Consider the following 19,030-nt stretch of genomic DNA (forward strand, 5'->3'; position numbering starts at 1 on the left):
GTGATGTAATTTTAAGGCTTGTTCACTGCCCAATTCTTTCCATTATATAAAGAACGTTGAAATAGGTCTGAGAAACCAGACTCTGAAGTTAATGATACAAAATACATGTTTTCAAGTTCAACCTACATTTGGTTATTTCTTGAGTGAAAAGTCATCATCTCTGAAGCTGTATCATTTTGGTGAATGAAAAGGGGTATGTCTCTTTTAAGAAGATTATTTCCCAAAGGAGCCTTGAAACTGCAGGAGCACCTGAAAGGGGTACTAGGGTTGCCTAATAATGATGATTATATGGTCTGAGAAGTGTCAGATTATGTTAGACAGATATCAGCAGTGCATTTTCTAGATGAAAATAGAAAATTCATATAAAGTTCAGAAAATTATTTGCTGCCTCTCAGAATTCTAACAGTGTCAGTATTCACTGTAAGAAGCATTCATTGCAAAGCAGCTTATATTAACCCCACATAACTCATTTGTAAGAGTGCATCTTGATTATGTTGTGAGGTCTAAAAATGTTGTTTACTAATACAAAGAAAGAAGCCATATAAAAGAAATGATTAAAGAAAGTTGTGTCTTACTCTTGACTGAAGGATATGCACAGTGGTGCTGTGAAGTTATGAGAGTAGTCTTTCAAATGCATATACCGTTGTTAAGGTAATAATCACATTAAGAAACTATTTTGGGGCAGAGTTTTCATTCATAGAATTAATCTAAAGTTTTGTGAATGTGAAATCTAAAATGTTGGATGTAAAATCAGAAATATCTGTTATTCTTAAACTCATCAGGAGCAGTTTAGTAATGAAGATAGGTACATCTCTGATACTGATGGATCTGTAGAGATTACACTGCTTAGTAGAGATATGAATCACATGCAGAGTGAGTAGAGTTATCATACAATTTGAAGAACATGGGGTATGATTGATATTCAAAAACCAAGAGAAAACTGAGTATGACTCATCACTGATAAATGAATCAGCAGGATATCCTGGAAGGTTGAATGGGTGGCCCAATTTAGATGTCTGGAAAGCTTTATATAGCTAATACCACGTATTTAAAACCAAGAATGATGAGGAACCCAATTGCAATGAAAAACCTTGTCAAGATATTTTTCTCTTGTTAACAAGGCAAAAGCTATGATATGTAGCTTTACGGGAGGCAAAAATTGAAATGGTATGGTGGATTGTAACATTATTTCTTTTCTTGTCAACTGTCATAATGCTTTTAACTAATTCCCCAAAACCATTTATAGGTTTGTTTCATATACCAGGGATGGCTAGGATATCCCATCAAAATTTGTTTTTGAGCCCATGGCCAGCCAGTCGGCACAGCTTGATTATGAGCATTTGGTATTTCCTGGGAGAGATTTTTTTTTGTGATTACCAGTTGACTCTAGAGAGAGGACTGGAAGTGAGTAGAGGCAAAATTAAAACTTTTGCCGTAATGGGTATAAAGATGAGTTAATATAAAACATACCCTCACATACCTATCATCCTCTTTAATTAGCCATATTCTTAGTTCATTTACCCATATCTGAGTGATTTTCAGGCTCCTTCATATGTATTTGATTGTTTTCCATCTAGTTCATGGCATGCATTGCTGTTTTATCTAGCCTAGAGGATTATTTATATGATTCTATTATTAAACTCAATTATTGGGCAGTAAAAAATCCATTATTTGCTAAATTTACTGTTTCACATGTGGGTACTGTTGTTAATGTGTTTAAGGTCTAAACGTTTTCTGACCATACTTTCTAGAAAGGCCCATATACAGTATTCCTTTTTATGAATACCACAAATTTAAGGATTATATTTTTTGTAGTTTCACCTAGTGTATTAAGTGGGATGCCAGTATTAGGCATAGTTATAGCTATTTAAGGATTACCATGTTGAAGTGGGAACAAATGGGATGATAGGCCATCCATTTGGTCAACTTCTTGACTGAAAGGATGGTATAAAACTTGGTATTGGATCAACAGAAGACATGGTTAAGCATCTCAAATAGAGAATCTGTTGTAACCATGGGAACTGGATACACTGGAGGTGCTCCAGCATAACTGAGCTTTTATTATGCCTTGATGATTACTATTATGCCAGACTTTTGTGCCTTAATTTTGTTTAACTTAGTGAGCTTGGAACTGGAAACAGTTCTTTTCAAAGATATTTACAGTCTCTCCCAACTTGAATGTCTTTCTGCCAAAGATGCAGTACACCTTTCCCCCCATATTGCATCTTTAGGTAATGTAAGAACAGTAAGTGAATTCATGTGAGTTAGACCTAGGTGTGTATTGGTAAAATAGTTATGTATTCCCAACTACACAGAGTACCCTCTTTTCCTCTATGGCAAGAGAAATATGTGTACACACCAGTATTTGCTCTCTCTCTCTCTCTCTCTCTCTCTCTCTCTCTCTCTCTCTCTCTCTCTCTCTCTCTCTCTCTCTCTCTCTCTCTCTCTCTTACTTACTGAGAGAGCTTAACTAAGCCACCACAACATTTCAAGTTTTCCTTTTTTTCTAATGGTATGTATGATAGATTTGTTTGTATTATGCACAAATCCAAAAGAGGCTACAGAGTTGCTCTGGAAAGCTTGGTGATTTCAGATTGTATTTTCAGTTTAAAACTTACCTTTAGTGTCCTCTTGGGATTGCCATGATTCAAGAATAGAATCTAGAAGCTTTAGGGGCGGCGTGAGTAAATGTTTTTTCTTAAAATGTGAGCAAAAGAATTTCCGTTTTGAAAAAAAAATGCGTCAAGTTGCTAACAAAGCACAAAGAAAGAAATTAGATTTGGAATTTTAACCACCAGAATTTTTTTTTTTTTTTTTTTTTTTTTTTTTTCAAGCCAGTGATTTAGGTTTGGGTAGCATTATTCTTATATTTTTCTTCAGGGTTAAAGACAAAGAAGTGCAACACCTACACATTGATTATTGAATAATACTTAAATGTATGTTGAGTAAAATCCTTTCGGTAGTATGAGGGTATCATCATCATTAAGGAACAGAATATTAAAGCAAATTCAGAGCTGTAATTGTGATGATGTGGTAGTGAAAATGTGCCTGATGAACATGTGGACAGTTTCTTTGTGAAATTGATGAACTTTTAAGACCTTGTAGAAAAAGAAAGTAAAGTTCTTTACATATCTAGGTTTGTAGTAATTATCATAGATAATACTTGGTTTTGATTCTGATAAAATTTTTCAGTGAACAATGTATTGCCAGCTATATATACACTATTTTCTTTTCCTTTCAGGGTTTACCACATCTGAATTTTATAGTCACAAGTAAGACTGGGAACTCTGTAGAAATTGAAGATAACATTTCAAGAAATAAAGCAATCAAAAACTTTCCAAAAGTTTACATTTATCATGGAGTTAAATTGTTCACTTATAGTATTTTTTCTTGTTTGAATATTTCTATACCATATTCCGTATTAACCATGTCCTTTGTTGCATCTATCCACCTGCCCTAGTCTGTTCTCACCTGGCCCACTGTCACCTCTCATCCACTCAGCTGTGTTGATACTTGATGCACATAAGTGAAGCACTTTCCAGTTTTCTTGAAATATGCTGAATGACACTGCACATTCTTGGCCTAAGGAAAGATAAGAAAGTTGTACCCAGTTATTTAGACTAGTTCATTAGTAGCCTTTGATAGACAATAATAAAGCATTTCACCAATTATTAAGACTTCTCCAACTAGCATGATGTATTCAGAATGAATACCTTGGACTGGCCTTTCAATTTTATTTTTTTATATTCACATTTTTTCCATGTTGAGCACTGTTTGAAATATCTCCACCAGGGTTGATATCTGTTATATCATTGTGTAATTTTCTCACATGCACATTTATATGTGCAGGGTTCTATATAACATTGGGGATTATGAAATAGGATCCCAGTTTGCTCATATTTCAGTTTTTTCATCGTATTATGTAAGTCATACTAAGCACATCATCAGCAAAACTACACTTGTATCCAAATTGAAGGAAAGAATGAGATATGTTCTGTTGCTATTAAGGAACTCATATCCACATACAGTCATGAATTGGGAAAATTCTCTCTGCTGCTAAAGAAGGATTTCTCCTTGCAGTGATGGGTCACCAGATAACTATGGCAGTATTCTCTGGCTCTCTGATGAGGGGAGTTGCAATGGATGTAATCATATGATTACAGGTTCCTCACAAAGTCTGGTATGAAAAGAGTTGTTACAATCAGTCAGTCAGTGGTCACCAAACCCACTAAAAATGAAAACATCGTCAGTATGTTTAATGAGTGCCATTAACAGGACATCAGTTTCAAGATTAAACCTTATCACTCTAATAGGATATATTTCTAAGACACATGCTTTTGCCACCTGTTTGTCCTATTGCATGCTTCATACTGGTGTCCCAGTGCCCATAATACTCTCATATTTGAGTAACCAGCTCTGTAATGAATGTGTTTGCATTGCTGGTGGTGGGTTTAGGTTTGTTAACTGAATATTTTTGGTTTTCAGCTGAATCTAAATGGCTCAGGGCACTTAGTTGTATGAGGCTGAGAAGTCACTAAGGTTGTGTACTATTAACAAAGCAAAGTATGGTGGTCCAACTGATCAGCTAGATGAATTTGAAAGGATGAATGTTTTGAGCATGTGATGCTGAAGTACAGATATGTGTTTGACTTGTATTTTATTTTATTTTTGGTAAGTCTTCCTTTGAATCAGGATTCTCAGTGCAGATAAGATTTTAATGTTCTTCTTAGAATATAGTAAAATTCTTGTGTATAGATAAAGAGATTGAGCTACTCACCATGCGTGATCAATAGGAATGTGGGGATTTTTATAAATTATTTTCAAGTAGAAGTTAACTTCAGTTTTCAGTCTTAAGAGCTGCTGCTGTTTCATCAGTATATAGAAATAAGAATGAAATCTTGTGGGAGCTAGGATTTTAGTTACTTTATTTATGATCTACTAGCTTTGTTTTTGATTAAGTAAGGTCAGTACAGTTTTTCTTTTTATGAAAACTCCCTGTAACGGAAGATATGTATAATTGTTCTCACAAGGCATCTGATGCAGAATGTATGGTTACTTTGTTTATATTTAATGATAAGGTTTATGAAATAGCATACTCATACTCAGTAAAGGACTTTGGAATTGGAGGTGACTGGATATTGGGGTAGAACCCATCCTGGAGGAGTAGACAAAAGGATGAAAATTGATCAATAATTATTAGGCTTAAGGGAGAGAAATATATTGATCCCATGAAGGGACAAGTATGTTTAGGGTAGTAATTACTGTGGGTAAATTTTTGGAGGGAAAGGAAAGAAACGGGGAAATGAGTAGATGTTAGCCCCTGAATAGATAGCTTTTTTCGTATAAAGCTGTTGCGAGGTATCATCAGGGATGTGAAGAAATGGCCTCATTTGCTCACATCCTTTCCCAAACCATCATGTTTAATGCACTGAAACCAGAGCACCATATCTACAACAATGCTGCTCAGACCTTTGTAGTTTCTCATGACTGCTTCATGTGCTCTAGTTCAGCCCATTAACAGCACAATTATCCCCTATATTCCACAACTTACCAGATGTATTCAACAAACTTGTACCTCAGTAGTTCAAAGACTTGCCTTTCTCTCTCCCCAAGCCCCTCATCCGTGATCCATACGTGTGAAAATCTTCAGTATCCATTTAGCAACACAGTCGCCTCCTTTCTTGAAAAATTCAGCTGCAGCAACATTCACTCTTGCTGTCTTGCCACATCTCATCTTACACAAGGCCTTTACCTCCTGTTATATCTTCACCAACCCACTTTCCATGACTCTCTCACTACACACGCCTCCTCAACCCATTCATCCTATATTTGCCATCTTGTTGTCAAACAGTTATCATTTCTTCAAAATATTCTCCCTACCTGCCCCTTACTTCATCACTACCTTTTATCATTTTCCCCTGTTTCCCTTTCACAGATGCTTCCATTTGTTCTTATATTTTTCTCTCTTAATCGTCTTATTCTCTGAAGTTTACTGATGATTGTTCAACCCAGCTCTCATTTGCCTTCTTTTTCAACCTATGTACCCTCCTCTTGACCTCCTGCTGCTTTCCCTTGCACAATAAGTACCACTCATACACCTCTCTTTTGCCTTTCACGATCAACTATACTTCATCTCACCGCTCACTACCATTTCTCACCTGTAGTCTTTCCACCTGCCAGATGCTACACACTTCATTTGTACATACCAGTACTGCTTTTATAAGCATCTTCCATTCCTCACCTGTTCCCCCTACTGTTTACTCTCACCTTTTGCTGATCTGCACCCAGTCTCTTTTGGTAATTCTTCACTTGCATCTCTTTTCCGTGCTCACTTTCACTAAACATAGACTTATGTGACAGATGAGGATGTATAAAGAATGTGGTTGAGAGAGCAGAGGAGGCTGTGTTGAAATGGTTTGGACATATGGAGAGAATGAGTGAGGAAAGATCGACAAAAGAATAGAGTGAATTGGAACGATGTGGTATACTGGGGTCGACATGCTGTTGATGGGCATATGAAGCGTCTGGGGTAAACCATGGAAAGTTTTGTGGGGCCTAGATGTGGAAAGGGAGTTTGCATTCGGTGCATTACACATGACAGGTAGAGACTGAGTTTGAACGAATGTGGCCTTTGTTGTCTTTTCCTAGCGCGACCTCATGCGTGCATGGGGGGAGGGGGGTGCCATTTCATGTGTGGCAGGGTGGCGACGGGAATGCATGAGGGCAGCAAGTATGAATACATTTCTCTATGTTGATGGATAAAGAAATGTATATACACCCTGGCAAGGGTGTCTGGCTGCCTTGAACACATGGATGTTGAAAGACACACAAGACTTTTGGTATTTTTACGTGTGTCCCAGATTTATCTTGGTGTGGGTAGCATGGACTTTGATCTCATGTGGCTCCGATAATGTGATAAACATGTCGATGGACAGACAGATGTATATACACCAACAGAATAGAGGAGGGTAGATGTGCTGGAAATGAAAGTTTTGAGGACAGTATGTGATGTGAGGTTATATGATGGAGTAAGGAATGAAAGGGTAAGAGAGAGGTGTGGTGATAAAGAGAGTATGTTTGAGAAAGTTGAAGAGTGTGTGCTGAAATGGTTTGGACATATGGAGAGAATGGGATAGGAAAGATTGACAGAGTATATATGTGACAGAAGTGGAGGGAACAGGGAGAATGAGGAGACCAAACTAAAGATGGAGGGATAGAGTGAAAAGGATTTTGAGGAAGCACACCCAAACATGCAGGAGGGTGAATGGTGTGCATGTGAAATGGAATGATGTAATATACTATGGTTGACATGCTGTTAGTGGACTTCACCATGGCTTTTGAAGCATCTGAGGTAAACCATGGAAATGTATGTGGGGCCTGGTTGTGGCTTGCAAGCTGTGGTTTTGAAGCACAACATATTTCAAGCTGGAGAGTGGGTGTAAGGTGATATTTTTTCTTGTATTTTCTGGCACTACCTTGCTCATGCAGGAAATGGTGATTCTTGGTGCTACCCTGCTCATGTGGATAACAGCAGTCATAAAAATAACACATACACACACATTATACATGTTCGCCTAACTACATAAGGCAGTCTCGTGAGAGTGAGTTATTGTGTGCGGTTTGGTTTTGGATGGTAGGATTTGGTTTTGGTACTTTATACATGATGGTTAGAATATATACTTTCAAATAAGGCCAATGTTTTTCAGTTTTGGTGTTACTTCCCTAGAGTTTGAAAGATGAATTACAGTAAAAAAGATTGTAAGGATTACTGATGATATGCTGAGCTGAGTTAGATTAGCTTTTGATAATGATGAAAATTAATTTTTGCAACTGATCTTGAAGTTATTCCAAGGGAAACTTGGTGTCCCATGCAAAGAAAAAGTATTAAAGATTACATAGACTTTGTAAAATTCTACAATGACATTTTTTATGAATTATTAGATTTGGTAGTGGACATTTTTTATGAATTATTAGTTTTGGTAGTGGGTTATTTATAGATTGCACTGATTTTTGAAATAGTAGCAGTTTGCTGAGCAGGCTCTAAAGGAGGCATTTGAAAGCAGAAAGATTTGAATTCGATGACATCTTGTATGGGGATGGATTAGTTGTGAACTGGAGGTCACCAGGTATGGAGGCTCCTTTGCCATGGCCACCGCCTGGAAGGAATTCCCAAAGGGAGCAGGTGCTAGGGATATACTGTAGTTAGGTTGATGGTCGTAACAAAGGTGAAGGGGATGTGAAAAATAAGGTAATGATGGGCTGTCAGGATTAAAACTAAAAACTTTTTAAGATTAAAAAGATAATTGGGGAATGACTGCTTTTCATTTTTGAAATCTTTTGTAAATCTCTCTCTCTCTCTCTCTCTCTCTCTCTCTCTCTCTCTCTCTCTCTCTCTCTCTCTCTCTCTCTCTGTCTCTCTCTCTCTGTCTCTCTCTCTCTGTCTCTCTCTCTCTGTCTCTCTCTCTCTGTCTCTCTCTCTCTGTCTCTCTCTCTGTCTCTCTCTCTCTCTCTCTCTCTCTCTCTCTCTCTCTCTCTCTCTCTCTCTCTCTCTCTCTCTCTCTCCATGTGTGTAATTCTAGTTAACTCATTCTCTTTTTTCTTGGTATCCAGATAGATAAACTTGAGTTGTGTAGCATTTTTGGGGTCTTTTCTGCACCTAAATGTGTTAGATGGTTGGCAGGGGAAGTATTTGAGATAGATTTTGCTTATTTCTGTGAATGAGCAGAATTTATATCATACTTAGAGATAAATTTTGCATATTTCTGTAAAGATCTGGTGAACTATGAGAAAGTTTGGTAAACTGAATTATGGACATTTTTGTTTCTCAAATCTTGGATGAAAATCTCCTGAAGGTTAAGATTTTCCTTCAGCCATCTCTTATGCTATTAACTACACATTTGTGTGTATGAAACTTAGCAGTGCATATTCTTCTTGGTGCTTTGTGCAAAATATAAGAAAGAAATTTGAAGTCCATACTGTATCTTGAAGATCTGGAGCTAATGTAGAATATTGACTTACATACTTAGCAAATGATCCGTGATTGATACTTGTAGTCTTAAAGAAGTAACATGGTGGAAGTGCTCACCAATATTCTGAAATGTTCAGTTTTCCTATATATTTTGTCCATGATTTTTACCCTGACCTCACCATATGGGAGATTGTCTATTGTGCATTTTTCTTCAATATTGATATATATATATATATATATATATATATATATATATATATATATATATATATATATATATATATATATATATATATATATTTTAGAATTGTTTATGCTACTATCTGAAAACAGAAAAAAAAGAGTGGTTTCAAGTTACAGTGTCCAAGATTCATCACTTTAGAAGGAGCTTCTTCACCCAGTGCCCTAAAGTTCAAAACCATCATCATCTCACTGCAAGGGAATAGTTCTGTTACCCTATCTTGGTGTTACAGTTTTCAAACAGTCCATTTTATTTTATTTGATGTGTGATGTGTTCCTTTGCTCTGTTGAGAATTGTTACTTCCTGTAACAAGTTGCAAGCCAAAATAGGATGGATACTGTTGAATTCTGCTATGTTTATATGATGTACAATGGCATTGCCATGCCAAAAGCTAGTTGAATAACTAGCTTTTGACATTTTACTTCGGGCATTGAACCAGATATAAGAAAGAGCGTTCTTGATATGATGTACCCCCAAGAAGTCTGGTGCACTGGGATTCCAGTGTTGGATCAGTCTTGATTACTGGGACATCATGAAGTTTATGTAAAGAAGAGTAAATAATTAGAAGGTTAGAGATAATGATTTAAGAAGGAGATTGCATGAGTCACCCTAATGGATACTCAGAGGGAATACATGTCACTGGTTATGGTGATGCTTAAGAAACCTGACCCATTGTTCCATTTTTAAATTTGTGCTGCTCCTCTGTGGTTGTGTACTTTTTATGAATCATTCTAAGCAGAAAGACCACAGATTCACATTACAATACATGTGACATGGTTGCGGGTTACTATCCTTTTATAGGTGGAACATGATGCGTTAGCATGAAAAAGATGAAGAGTTGGATGCAGTTTTCAAAACCAAGGAAGGAGCTAGATGATGTTCATATTATTGTTGGTGAACCACATGAAAAAATTGAAAAATTTCTGACTAAGAAAGTATAATTCTGCTTGAATTATATTCATTTCTTCAGAAATCTGATCTTGCTGAAATGTGTATTTTGCATGAACTAAGGAAAAATAGAAGCCAAGTGCAACAGTTGCAGTGTTAAACATGCCAAGAAATTGCATGATATTAAAGAAAATTCAGGAGATTATAGTGTGTGGAATGTGCAATTTAGAGAGTGCTACATAAGGACATAGTGAATAAGGTTGGGCACAATATATTATGTATGGTCAAGTCAACATTGAATGGCACGTCAGAGTAGGACAGCTTAGATGTATCTTATTGGATGTTATTGTTTATTATGATGTCTATAAAGAGGACTGTAGTGGATTTTAAGTATAATGATATGATGTTGTATGTTGCCTGAGGGATGCGTGTTATTGATATGTATAGCATTGGATATTTTTGTTTCATATGGATGGGATTATTTAAGTAAATTTCAGCTTTAAGATGTAACAGGTAACAAGAGTTAGTCAATTATGTGCCAAGTGACATCCAGAATTCTTAATTTCTTTATTTTGTTTTTTGTATTTGTATAGGTCTGGTAGTGTAAATGATTAAATTGTGGAAACTGGTTTATATATTGTAATGAAGATAGTAGCCCAAATTGTATACTAGACTGTAGAAATTATCTTGTGCCTTGTTTTACAATTTGATAATAGTTGCAATTTATGTTTATAAAGTAGGTGTAAAATGTTTGATTTTGGTAGATGCTAAGTTATTTGAAAAACAAGTTTTTTTGTGGAAGACTATTGGAAGTTATTGAGTGAATGTAGCTAAAGATTTATAGGTACTCTTATATTTTTACATGAGAATATGTACAACACTTTCAAATTTGATTGTAGAAGTTGCTTTGTAAGCCATGGTAAATATTCCTCACCTTGTTTGACTAAAGGTAGAATCCCCAAACTCTTATCCCATGTTTATTTACCAGGGATGTGTTCTTTTCCACAGGTCATTCATAGAGTCACTTCTTTCATCTTTCAGATCAGCTACATTTTTATCATTAGCCCCTTGAATTATTTTCTCTGCTTGTCATGGTGGTTGAGGAAATATCCTTCTTCATTTAGTGTTGCTTTCTTCAAGTTCTTAACAGGAATTGTACTGTCATATCTTAATGAATGGAACATGTAGAAATATGAAAAGTTTGCTGTTAAATAGCATAGCATTCCCATTGGCCCCATTTTGTATTCTGTTATCAGGGGGGTAACTCCTTCATTAGTGATACTACATGAATTGAATCATAGTATTGGGAACAATGAAAACATGATCTGCTCAGGCATTTTGTTTTGCTGGATTATTGACTTCATTATTGTTTCTCTTTGAAAGATTGAAGCATTTTTGAGAGCATTTAAAACCTTTCATGGTACTGATGAGAAGGCAGTATTGTATCCTTGAGAGTTCTACATAACTGTGATTGCTTTTAATGCAGACTTCATGATTACATATGTAGAAATGTGTAAGAGGTTGAGCTCCCATGGTGTGGTTAGCATCTCTGACTATGAATCACACATGGGCCTACCTGATACTGAATCTTGGAGAGGTCTTTAAATTCACAGTCAACCCTGCTGATCATCCTCCCCTTGATTTATAGATAGATGGGTTTCTTGCTGCAGTTAGGCTAAAGACTTACATATTGTGAATCCGAGATGGTCATATTTATCGCTTACATTGGGAAAAAAATGTGGTCTGCGTATTTCTTGAGCATTGGATTCAATTATTAGACCTGTATAGAGGATTATCCCTTCAACTTAGGATTCCTCCCCTCAGAAGTGGTTGATGGCTTAAGATATATTCACATATATGATGATATAAGGACCAGAAACCATTTGGAAATAATCCAAGACTGCACCCTAGAAATATTGATGAATAACATGGGGAGTGCTTGAGAAATATGCATTAACCTATATTAATGTATACATTGATTGACTGGGTAAGATTAAAACAGAAATCCTCTTTCTCTTTGTATAGCAGTGTCAGAATCTTCATTTAGATCCCTTGATGGAAGCCATACATATAAGTCCATTAATTTCAGAGTCAAGCAAATTGATAAGAATAATTATAAGTAAGATCCCTGCACAGTATACGAGTCTCTTATTGTTAAAGGGAAAATGAGTACAACAAATGGGAGAGAAAGAAAATAACTGCACATACGTGATGTCTCCATGGTTTAATTTGTTTATGGATGGGATTGTTAGGGAGGTGAATGCAAGAATTTTGGAGAGAGGGGCAAGTATGCCGTCTGTTGTGGATGAGGGAGCTTGGGAAGTGAGTCAGTTGTTGTTCGCTGATGATACAGCGCTGGTGGCTGATTCGGGTGAGAAACTGCAGAAGCTGGTGAGTGAGTTTGGTAAAGTGTGTGAAAGAAGAAAACCGAGAGCAAATGTGAATAAGAGCAAGGTTATTAGGTACAGTAGGGTTGAGGGACAAGTCAATTGCAAGGTAAGTTTGAATGGAGAAATTTGGAGGAAGTGAAGTGTTTTAGATATCTGGAGTGGATTTGGCAGTGGATAGAACCATGGAAGCGGAAGTGAGTCACAGGGTGGGAGAGGGGACGAAAGTTCTGAGTGTTGGAAAATGTGTGGAAGGTGAGAACTTTATCTTAGAAAGCAAAAATGGCTATGTTTGAAGGAATAGTGGTTCCAACAATGTTATATGGTTGCGAGGTGTGGGCTATGGATAGAGTTGTGCAGAGGAGGGTGGATGTGTTGGAAATCAAGATATTTGAGGACAATATGTGGTGTGAGGTGGTTTGATCGAGTAAGTAATGAAAGGGTAAGACAGATGTGTGGTAATAAAAAGTGTGTTGTTGAGAGAGCAGAAGAGGGTGTTTGAAAATGGTTTGGTCACATGGAGAGAATGAGTGAGCAAAGGTTGACAAAGAGGATATATGTGTCAGAGGTGGAGGGAACGAGGAGAAGTGGGAGACCAAATTGGAGATGGAAAGATGAAGTGAAAAAGATTTTGAGTGATCGGGGCCTGAACATGCCAGAGGGTGAAAGGCGTGAATTGGAACGATGTGGTATACTGAGGTCGACGTGCTGTCATTGTATTGAACCAGGGCATGTGAAGCGTCTGTGGTAAAGCATGGAAAGTTTTGTGGGGCATGGATGTGGAAAGGGAGCTGTGGTTTCGGTGCATTATATATGACAGCTAGAGACTGAGTGTGAACAAATGTGGCCTTTGTTGTCTTTTCGTAGCGCTACCTCGCGCGCATGCAGGGAGAGGGGGTTGTTATCTCATGTTTGGCGGGGTGGCATTGGGAATGAATAAAGGCAGCATGTATGAATTATGTACATGTGTATAGATGTATATGTCTGTGTATGTATATATATGTATACGTTGAAATCTATAGGTGTGTATATATGCGTGTGTGGACGTGTATGTATATACATGTGTATGTGGGTGGGTTGGGCCATTCTTTTGTCTGTTTCCTTGCGCAACCTCGCTAATGCGGGAGATAGCAACAAAGTATGATAAAGAAAAAAACGACAAACAGAATTTGCCTTGTGAATGATATACATCATTCTCAATGTATTGTTCCCTGTTCAAGTTTTTTCTGTAAGAATCCCTATACCACAGAGGGGATGAGGTGTATCCTCTAGATTGGGTTGTAAGTGAATATATATATTCATATTTCTTTCATACTCATTTGCCATTTTCTGCATTAGTGAGGTAGTGCAAGGAACAGACAAAGAAACGGCCTCATTTGCTCACATCTGTTCTCTAGCCGTCATGTGTAATGCACTGGAACCACAGCTTTTATCAACAACCAAGCCCCAGAGACCTTTCCATGTTATCCCTTGGCTGTTTCACATACCCTGGTTAAGTCCATCAACAGCATTTCCCCCCTTGTATACCACATAACTCCATTTCATTCTATCCTTTACCTCTTTCCACCTTCCTGCATGTTGTGACCTAGAGCACAGAAAATCCCTTTCACTTTATTCTTCCATCTGTTTGGTGTCTTATTTCCTTCTTTCCTTTTCCCTTCAGAGTAAGCGAGAATAAGAGCAAGGTTACTAGGTACAGTAGGGTTGAGGGTCAAGTCAATTGGAAGGTAAGTTTGAATGGAGAAAAACTGGAGGAAGTGAAGTGTTTTAGATATCTGGGAGTGGATTTGGCAGTGGATGGAACCATGGAAGCAGAAGTGAGTCACAGGGTGGGGGAGGGGGTGAAAGTTCTGGGAGCGTTGAAAAATGTGTGGAAGGCAAGAACATTATCTTGGAAAGCAAAAATGGGTATGATTGAAGGAATAGTGGTGTCAACAATGTGATATGGTTGAGAGGCGTGGGCTATAGATAGGGTTGTGTGGAGGAGGGTGGATGTGTTGAAAATGAGATGTTTGAGGACAATATGTGATGAGTTGGTTTGATCAAGTAAGTACTGAAAGGGTGAGAAAGATGTGGTGTTAGAAGGAGTGTGGTTGAGAGAGCAGAAGAGGGTGTTTTGAAATGGTTTGGTCTCATGGGGAGAATGAGTTAGGAAAGATTGACGAAGAGGATATATGTGTTAGAGGTGGAGGGAACGAGAAGTGGGAGACCACATTGGAGGTGGAAGGATGGAGTGAAAAAGATTTTGAACGATTGGGGCCTGAACATGCAGGAGGGTGAAAGGCGTGCAAGGAATAGAGTAAATTGGAACGATGTGGTATTTATTATTATTATTATTATTATTATTATTATCATAACTACTATAACTACGTGTAATCCGAGGGCCCCTGTTTACTGAGTTCCTACAACTTTGATGTTGCACTACAGTCAAAGGTAGGAAAATGGCTGACTCCTTTTTGGGCAATAAGTTCTTCATTGAGACTGTACAGTACCATGCTGCTTTTCAGAAAGGCAGTTAGGTATTGAAAAATAAACAAACATCTTTCAATAAACTTTTTTTTAGGCTTTAAAGCGTAAACATAGAAATGGAGATTTCGTTGCGTCCTCAAAAATTGTTATTCATCAATATTTTGATAATCCAGGATTTGGATAAAGTGGCTATCAAGTTTATAGGATTCCATAAACCTTATCTGCATTATTTGAAATTGCATCACACTCAATTGATTCGCATTGGTTTACTTTTTCGTGGTTGGTTAATTTTAGCAAAGAAAATTTTTTCATAAAGCTAGGTGCCTATGATAATTAGTTTCTTGTCTTTGATAATCCAGATTATGGTTGACAATTTCATCAAGGAATTGGTAGTTTGTTGCTTGAAAGGATTTGTGAGGTTATTTGTAAGGTTTATTAATCAAGGGTTTGTAATAGCTCTGATATTGACATATGCCAAGTGTAAATACACCTTAGTCTTGTCATTCTCAATTGATTTCAGATTTGAAATTTTGGTTTTGTGTTTTTTTCATTCCAGAGCCCATCGAATGAGATCACGGTACAAGTCGCGATCCAGGTCGCGCTCCCGGCACCATACCCGGTCTCGATCTCGTTCCTGAGGAACAGGTCATCAAAGGTTCAAGTGGATTTGGTTGCAGTATACTGGTAAGCCTCCTTGAACCACCAAATGTGGTTTTCAAAAGAGAATATTTGGAGGAACAAGATATATAAGCTGATCAAAGCAGAAACTCCAGGCCAAAAGTTGGAGTTCAGAATGGCTCTGCTGTAATCTTCAGAACTGAGGCTTTCTTTTCAGTTAATGAGTTGCATTGCTAAGACTATAATGAATATGAAGGTTCAAATTTACTGAGTTTGTGAAAACTGAGTGTGGTCACAGTTGGCACAAATTATGATATACTTCCTGCAGATCTAGCTTTTTAAATTTCATTATTATTAAACATATTTCCTGTTAAAGACATATGTCAGTTAGACTTATGCTCCAGGAGTTCCTGAGTTAATAATTTTCGTTAGCTGTTGTTCACTGGAAGTGGGCTTACTGTGGCAAGATTCAGCAACTTTGATAGGCACAAACTCTTTTTACACGTGCTGTAGTCTTTAATTATCTGTAGATACAAGGAGACCAAGTTTGCCTCATATATTAGGGTTTGTAGATATTAAAGCTCGCCAGAAGAATGTTTCTCATATACTAGTATTGGTTCAAATACAGTTAAAATACTTTTCACGATTATTAGAAAATGCATTGAAAACAGTAAATACTGAAAATCTTACTACTTAACTATCTTTTCATCTTACTTCCATTTCACGTGGGATAAATGAAGTGCATTTAACTGCACCAATTTTGGGAGATTTTATTTATCTTCTGAAAGTCCCCAACCCAACCAAGACCAGTAGGCTGACAAAGGGTAGGGGACACCCACAGAATGGTGTTTTGAAAAGGTTAGGGGAAGATACATTATGTATGGAGCAAATGGGTCATGAACATCACTAGTAGTAATGCCTTCATCTGTTTAAAAACTTCATGGATGATTCTCAAGAATTTGTAACCCAGAATTCCGTTATTGAACAAATACATAAGACTTGGTTTGCTTGTACATCAGCTTGAAATTTAAAACATCCATTGCTATGCAGAGATTATCATTATTGGTAGACACTTTTCCAGAAAGAAACAACTTTTTGTTTATAATGGGCCCAAATGGGTGTAAGAATTGCAGGTAATCAAGAATTGACAGTATCTGCACTATAATCATTGTGCTCAGATTATTATATACTTTGTTTTGATAGTTATTTCTGTAGTTTTATATCTAGGATATTACCATAGCAGAACCACTGATAGTCCTTAGCAGAACATTACTGAAATGTTTATTTAGTCATTTGATCCATCTACATCCCAAGTATAAGGAAGATGTTAATGCTTAAGTACCACTGAAGGATGATTAAAGACATTATGCATACTGTTTATCATTTCTTCAGAGTGGATTCTCTCGACTCAATTTCTGGCCACAGGGAATAAAGCCCAATAAAGCTCCAGCTTCACATTCATTATTCGTCCACTAAAATGTGGCAATATTTTTTTTCTTTGATATATATGGTAAATGGGAAATATGTATGAAAAATGAGAATGTGTTGAAATTACCCCTTTGGTTTACTTGTAGAAGTTATTTTTGTTAAGCATAAAGCCAAGAATTAGTAACTGAAGATACTTCGCATTGAGAGAATTAATTTGCATCACATAATGCTCTCATGGTAATTTTGTCTGTCATCTATGTAAATTGTGAAAAGGGTGTCAGCTTACATACAAAAACGAAGTGTGCTTACTACATCAGAGTGTACCAAGAGACATTTTTGTGATCGTATAGTCTGCTCTTGATGCTCAGCAGAACAGTTAATACAAAAGGTGATTTAGCAGTAGTTTTGTATTAAAAGTAAAGTAGTTTAGTGTATTTTGAATTCCCTAATTGTCATTTGAAAATGCCAACTCACTGGGTCTGTCCACATCATTGGATCATGCATTCTATTACTGAAAAGTTATTTTTTCTTGAATTTTTAGAGCTAAGGAAAGGAGAGCAGCCCAAAATTTGAAGTACAGCGACTTACCATTATGGCTTTACACATTCCTTTTGTAGTTTTTCCTGTCACTACCAGGTGCTTCTTTACATTTTGTATTGAGCATCGAGAGAAAAATTAGCTTTCTTTTGATCCGTTTCAAGGTGAGAGATGCATGGTCCAATGAGTGGCAGCATTTGGTTAATTGGTAACACTCACAACGTAATCCTTTCAGCGATCCTCTCCACATATTATTGTTCACCACATACTTATGATGCTGCTGTTGGTTTAACAAAAGTACATTATGTGTGGTATCAAAAATTTGGGGATAGTTGGCATAGGCTGTTCCATGTCAGACTGGGGGACTTTAATTTAGAATTATTGGATTGAGGTCCATAATTACAATTTTTTTAACTACACATGTTATAGGCAGTTATTTAAAGAATATTAGCAGAAGTGCAGTAAAGTAAAAGCTGTGATTCAGATAGGTAGATTCAGTTGGGCTAGGATGGCAGCACTTGACCATGCATATCAGTGACTTGCAGACCCCACTCTTGCATTGTATAGTTAAGGGGTTTGATTATTCTTTGAGCAATTTTCATATTTAGTCATTTGTTGAGGCTCGGCTGAGTTGTTTTAAGTTTGACTCATGTTAAGTTTGCAGTCCTTTCTCTTATTATGCATTTAGATGATTATAGCAGATCATTTGACCAAAGATTTGAACACTTGTGGTTGAGTGCAGAAAAGAAAGTGAATGATGTGAAAAAGTACATGAAGCATGTTAAAAGCTGTGTATACTGTTAACCTTAGACATTTATACACCAGCATATGTTATGTCATCCTTGACCTATGTGACAGGTCGTAAAGGATTTTTTCCAAATTATGTAATTACTTTGTTTTTCAAATCTTTTTTTTATGGGGCTTTGTATTTCCTTTGAAAGTACAGTTGTTCCTTAAGATGGGTAAATATAGTCATGGTAATTTTTTTTTTACAGTTGTTTCTGAAGATGGCTAAAGATATTTTCATATTGTATCTTTTTGTGTTATGTGATTTCATAACTGCTTTACTATATGGCATGGTTCGATTTTTTTGTTGATGTGAAGTAATCTGTATTCACAAATTTGAAAGAATATTAAAAGATAAATTCCCCATTAAGTACTTTTTATTATTATTATTATTATTATTATTATTATTATTATTATTATTATTATTGATTATTGATTATATAACGTCAGGACCTCTTTAATGGGCATCCTGCAGCCATAAGGCTGTGCTACAATCAGAAATGGAAAATGATGGACATCTTTGGGACTGGAAGTTCTTCATTAAGATTTTATGCCCTTTAGTCAGCTGACAATGATACGGCCTTGTCGAAATAAGATTTTCACTTGCAACGTATCCACAGGCAGGCATAGTGTGGTAACACTCCTATATATATTATGCCTTGCAAACATGAAAAATGGCTCAAGTATAAAAGGAATATATATATAGAT

At 36.7% G+C, this 19,030-nt stretch overlaps 1 protein-coding gene across 16 annotated transcripts in view; it reads left to right on the plus strand.

Moving 5' to 3' along the window:
- LOC139767094 (uncharacterized) overlaps nucleotides 1–18,686 on the plus strand; it is a 55,743-nt gene extending 37,057 nt beyond the window's left edge. For 12 of the 16 annotated variants that reach the window (XR_011716984.1, XR_011716988.1, XR_011716985.1 and 9 more), the window contains one exon: nucleotides 15,510–18,686. Coding sequence is in view for 7 of the 16 variants with exons in the window: in XM_071696069.1 (XP_071552170.1) it covers nucleotides 15,510–15,591 (82 nt within the window). In the remaining 9 variants the exon portion in view is untranslated. Of the gene's footprint in view, nucleotides 1–3,241; nucleotides 7,882–15,509 lie in introns of those variants that run through there. The other 4 variants (XR_011716986.1, XR_011716990.1, XR_011716989.1 and 1 more) reach the window with 1 other exon arrangement.
- The last annotated feature ends 344 nt before the right edge of the window (nucleotides 18,687–19,030 follow it).

This window comes from Panulirus ornatus, chromosome 59, assembly GCF_036320965.1.
Source record: "Panulirus ornatus isolate Po-2019 chromosome 59, ASM3632096v1, whole genome shotgun sequence".
In the NCBI taxonomy this organism is placed as follows: Eukaryota; Metazoa; Arthropoda; class Malacostraca; order Decapoda; family Palinuridae; genus Panulirus; species Panulirus ornatus.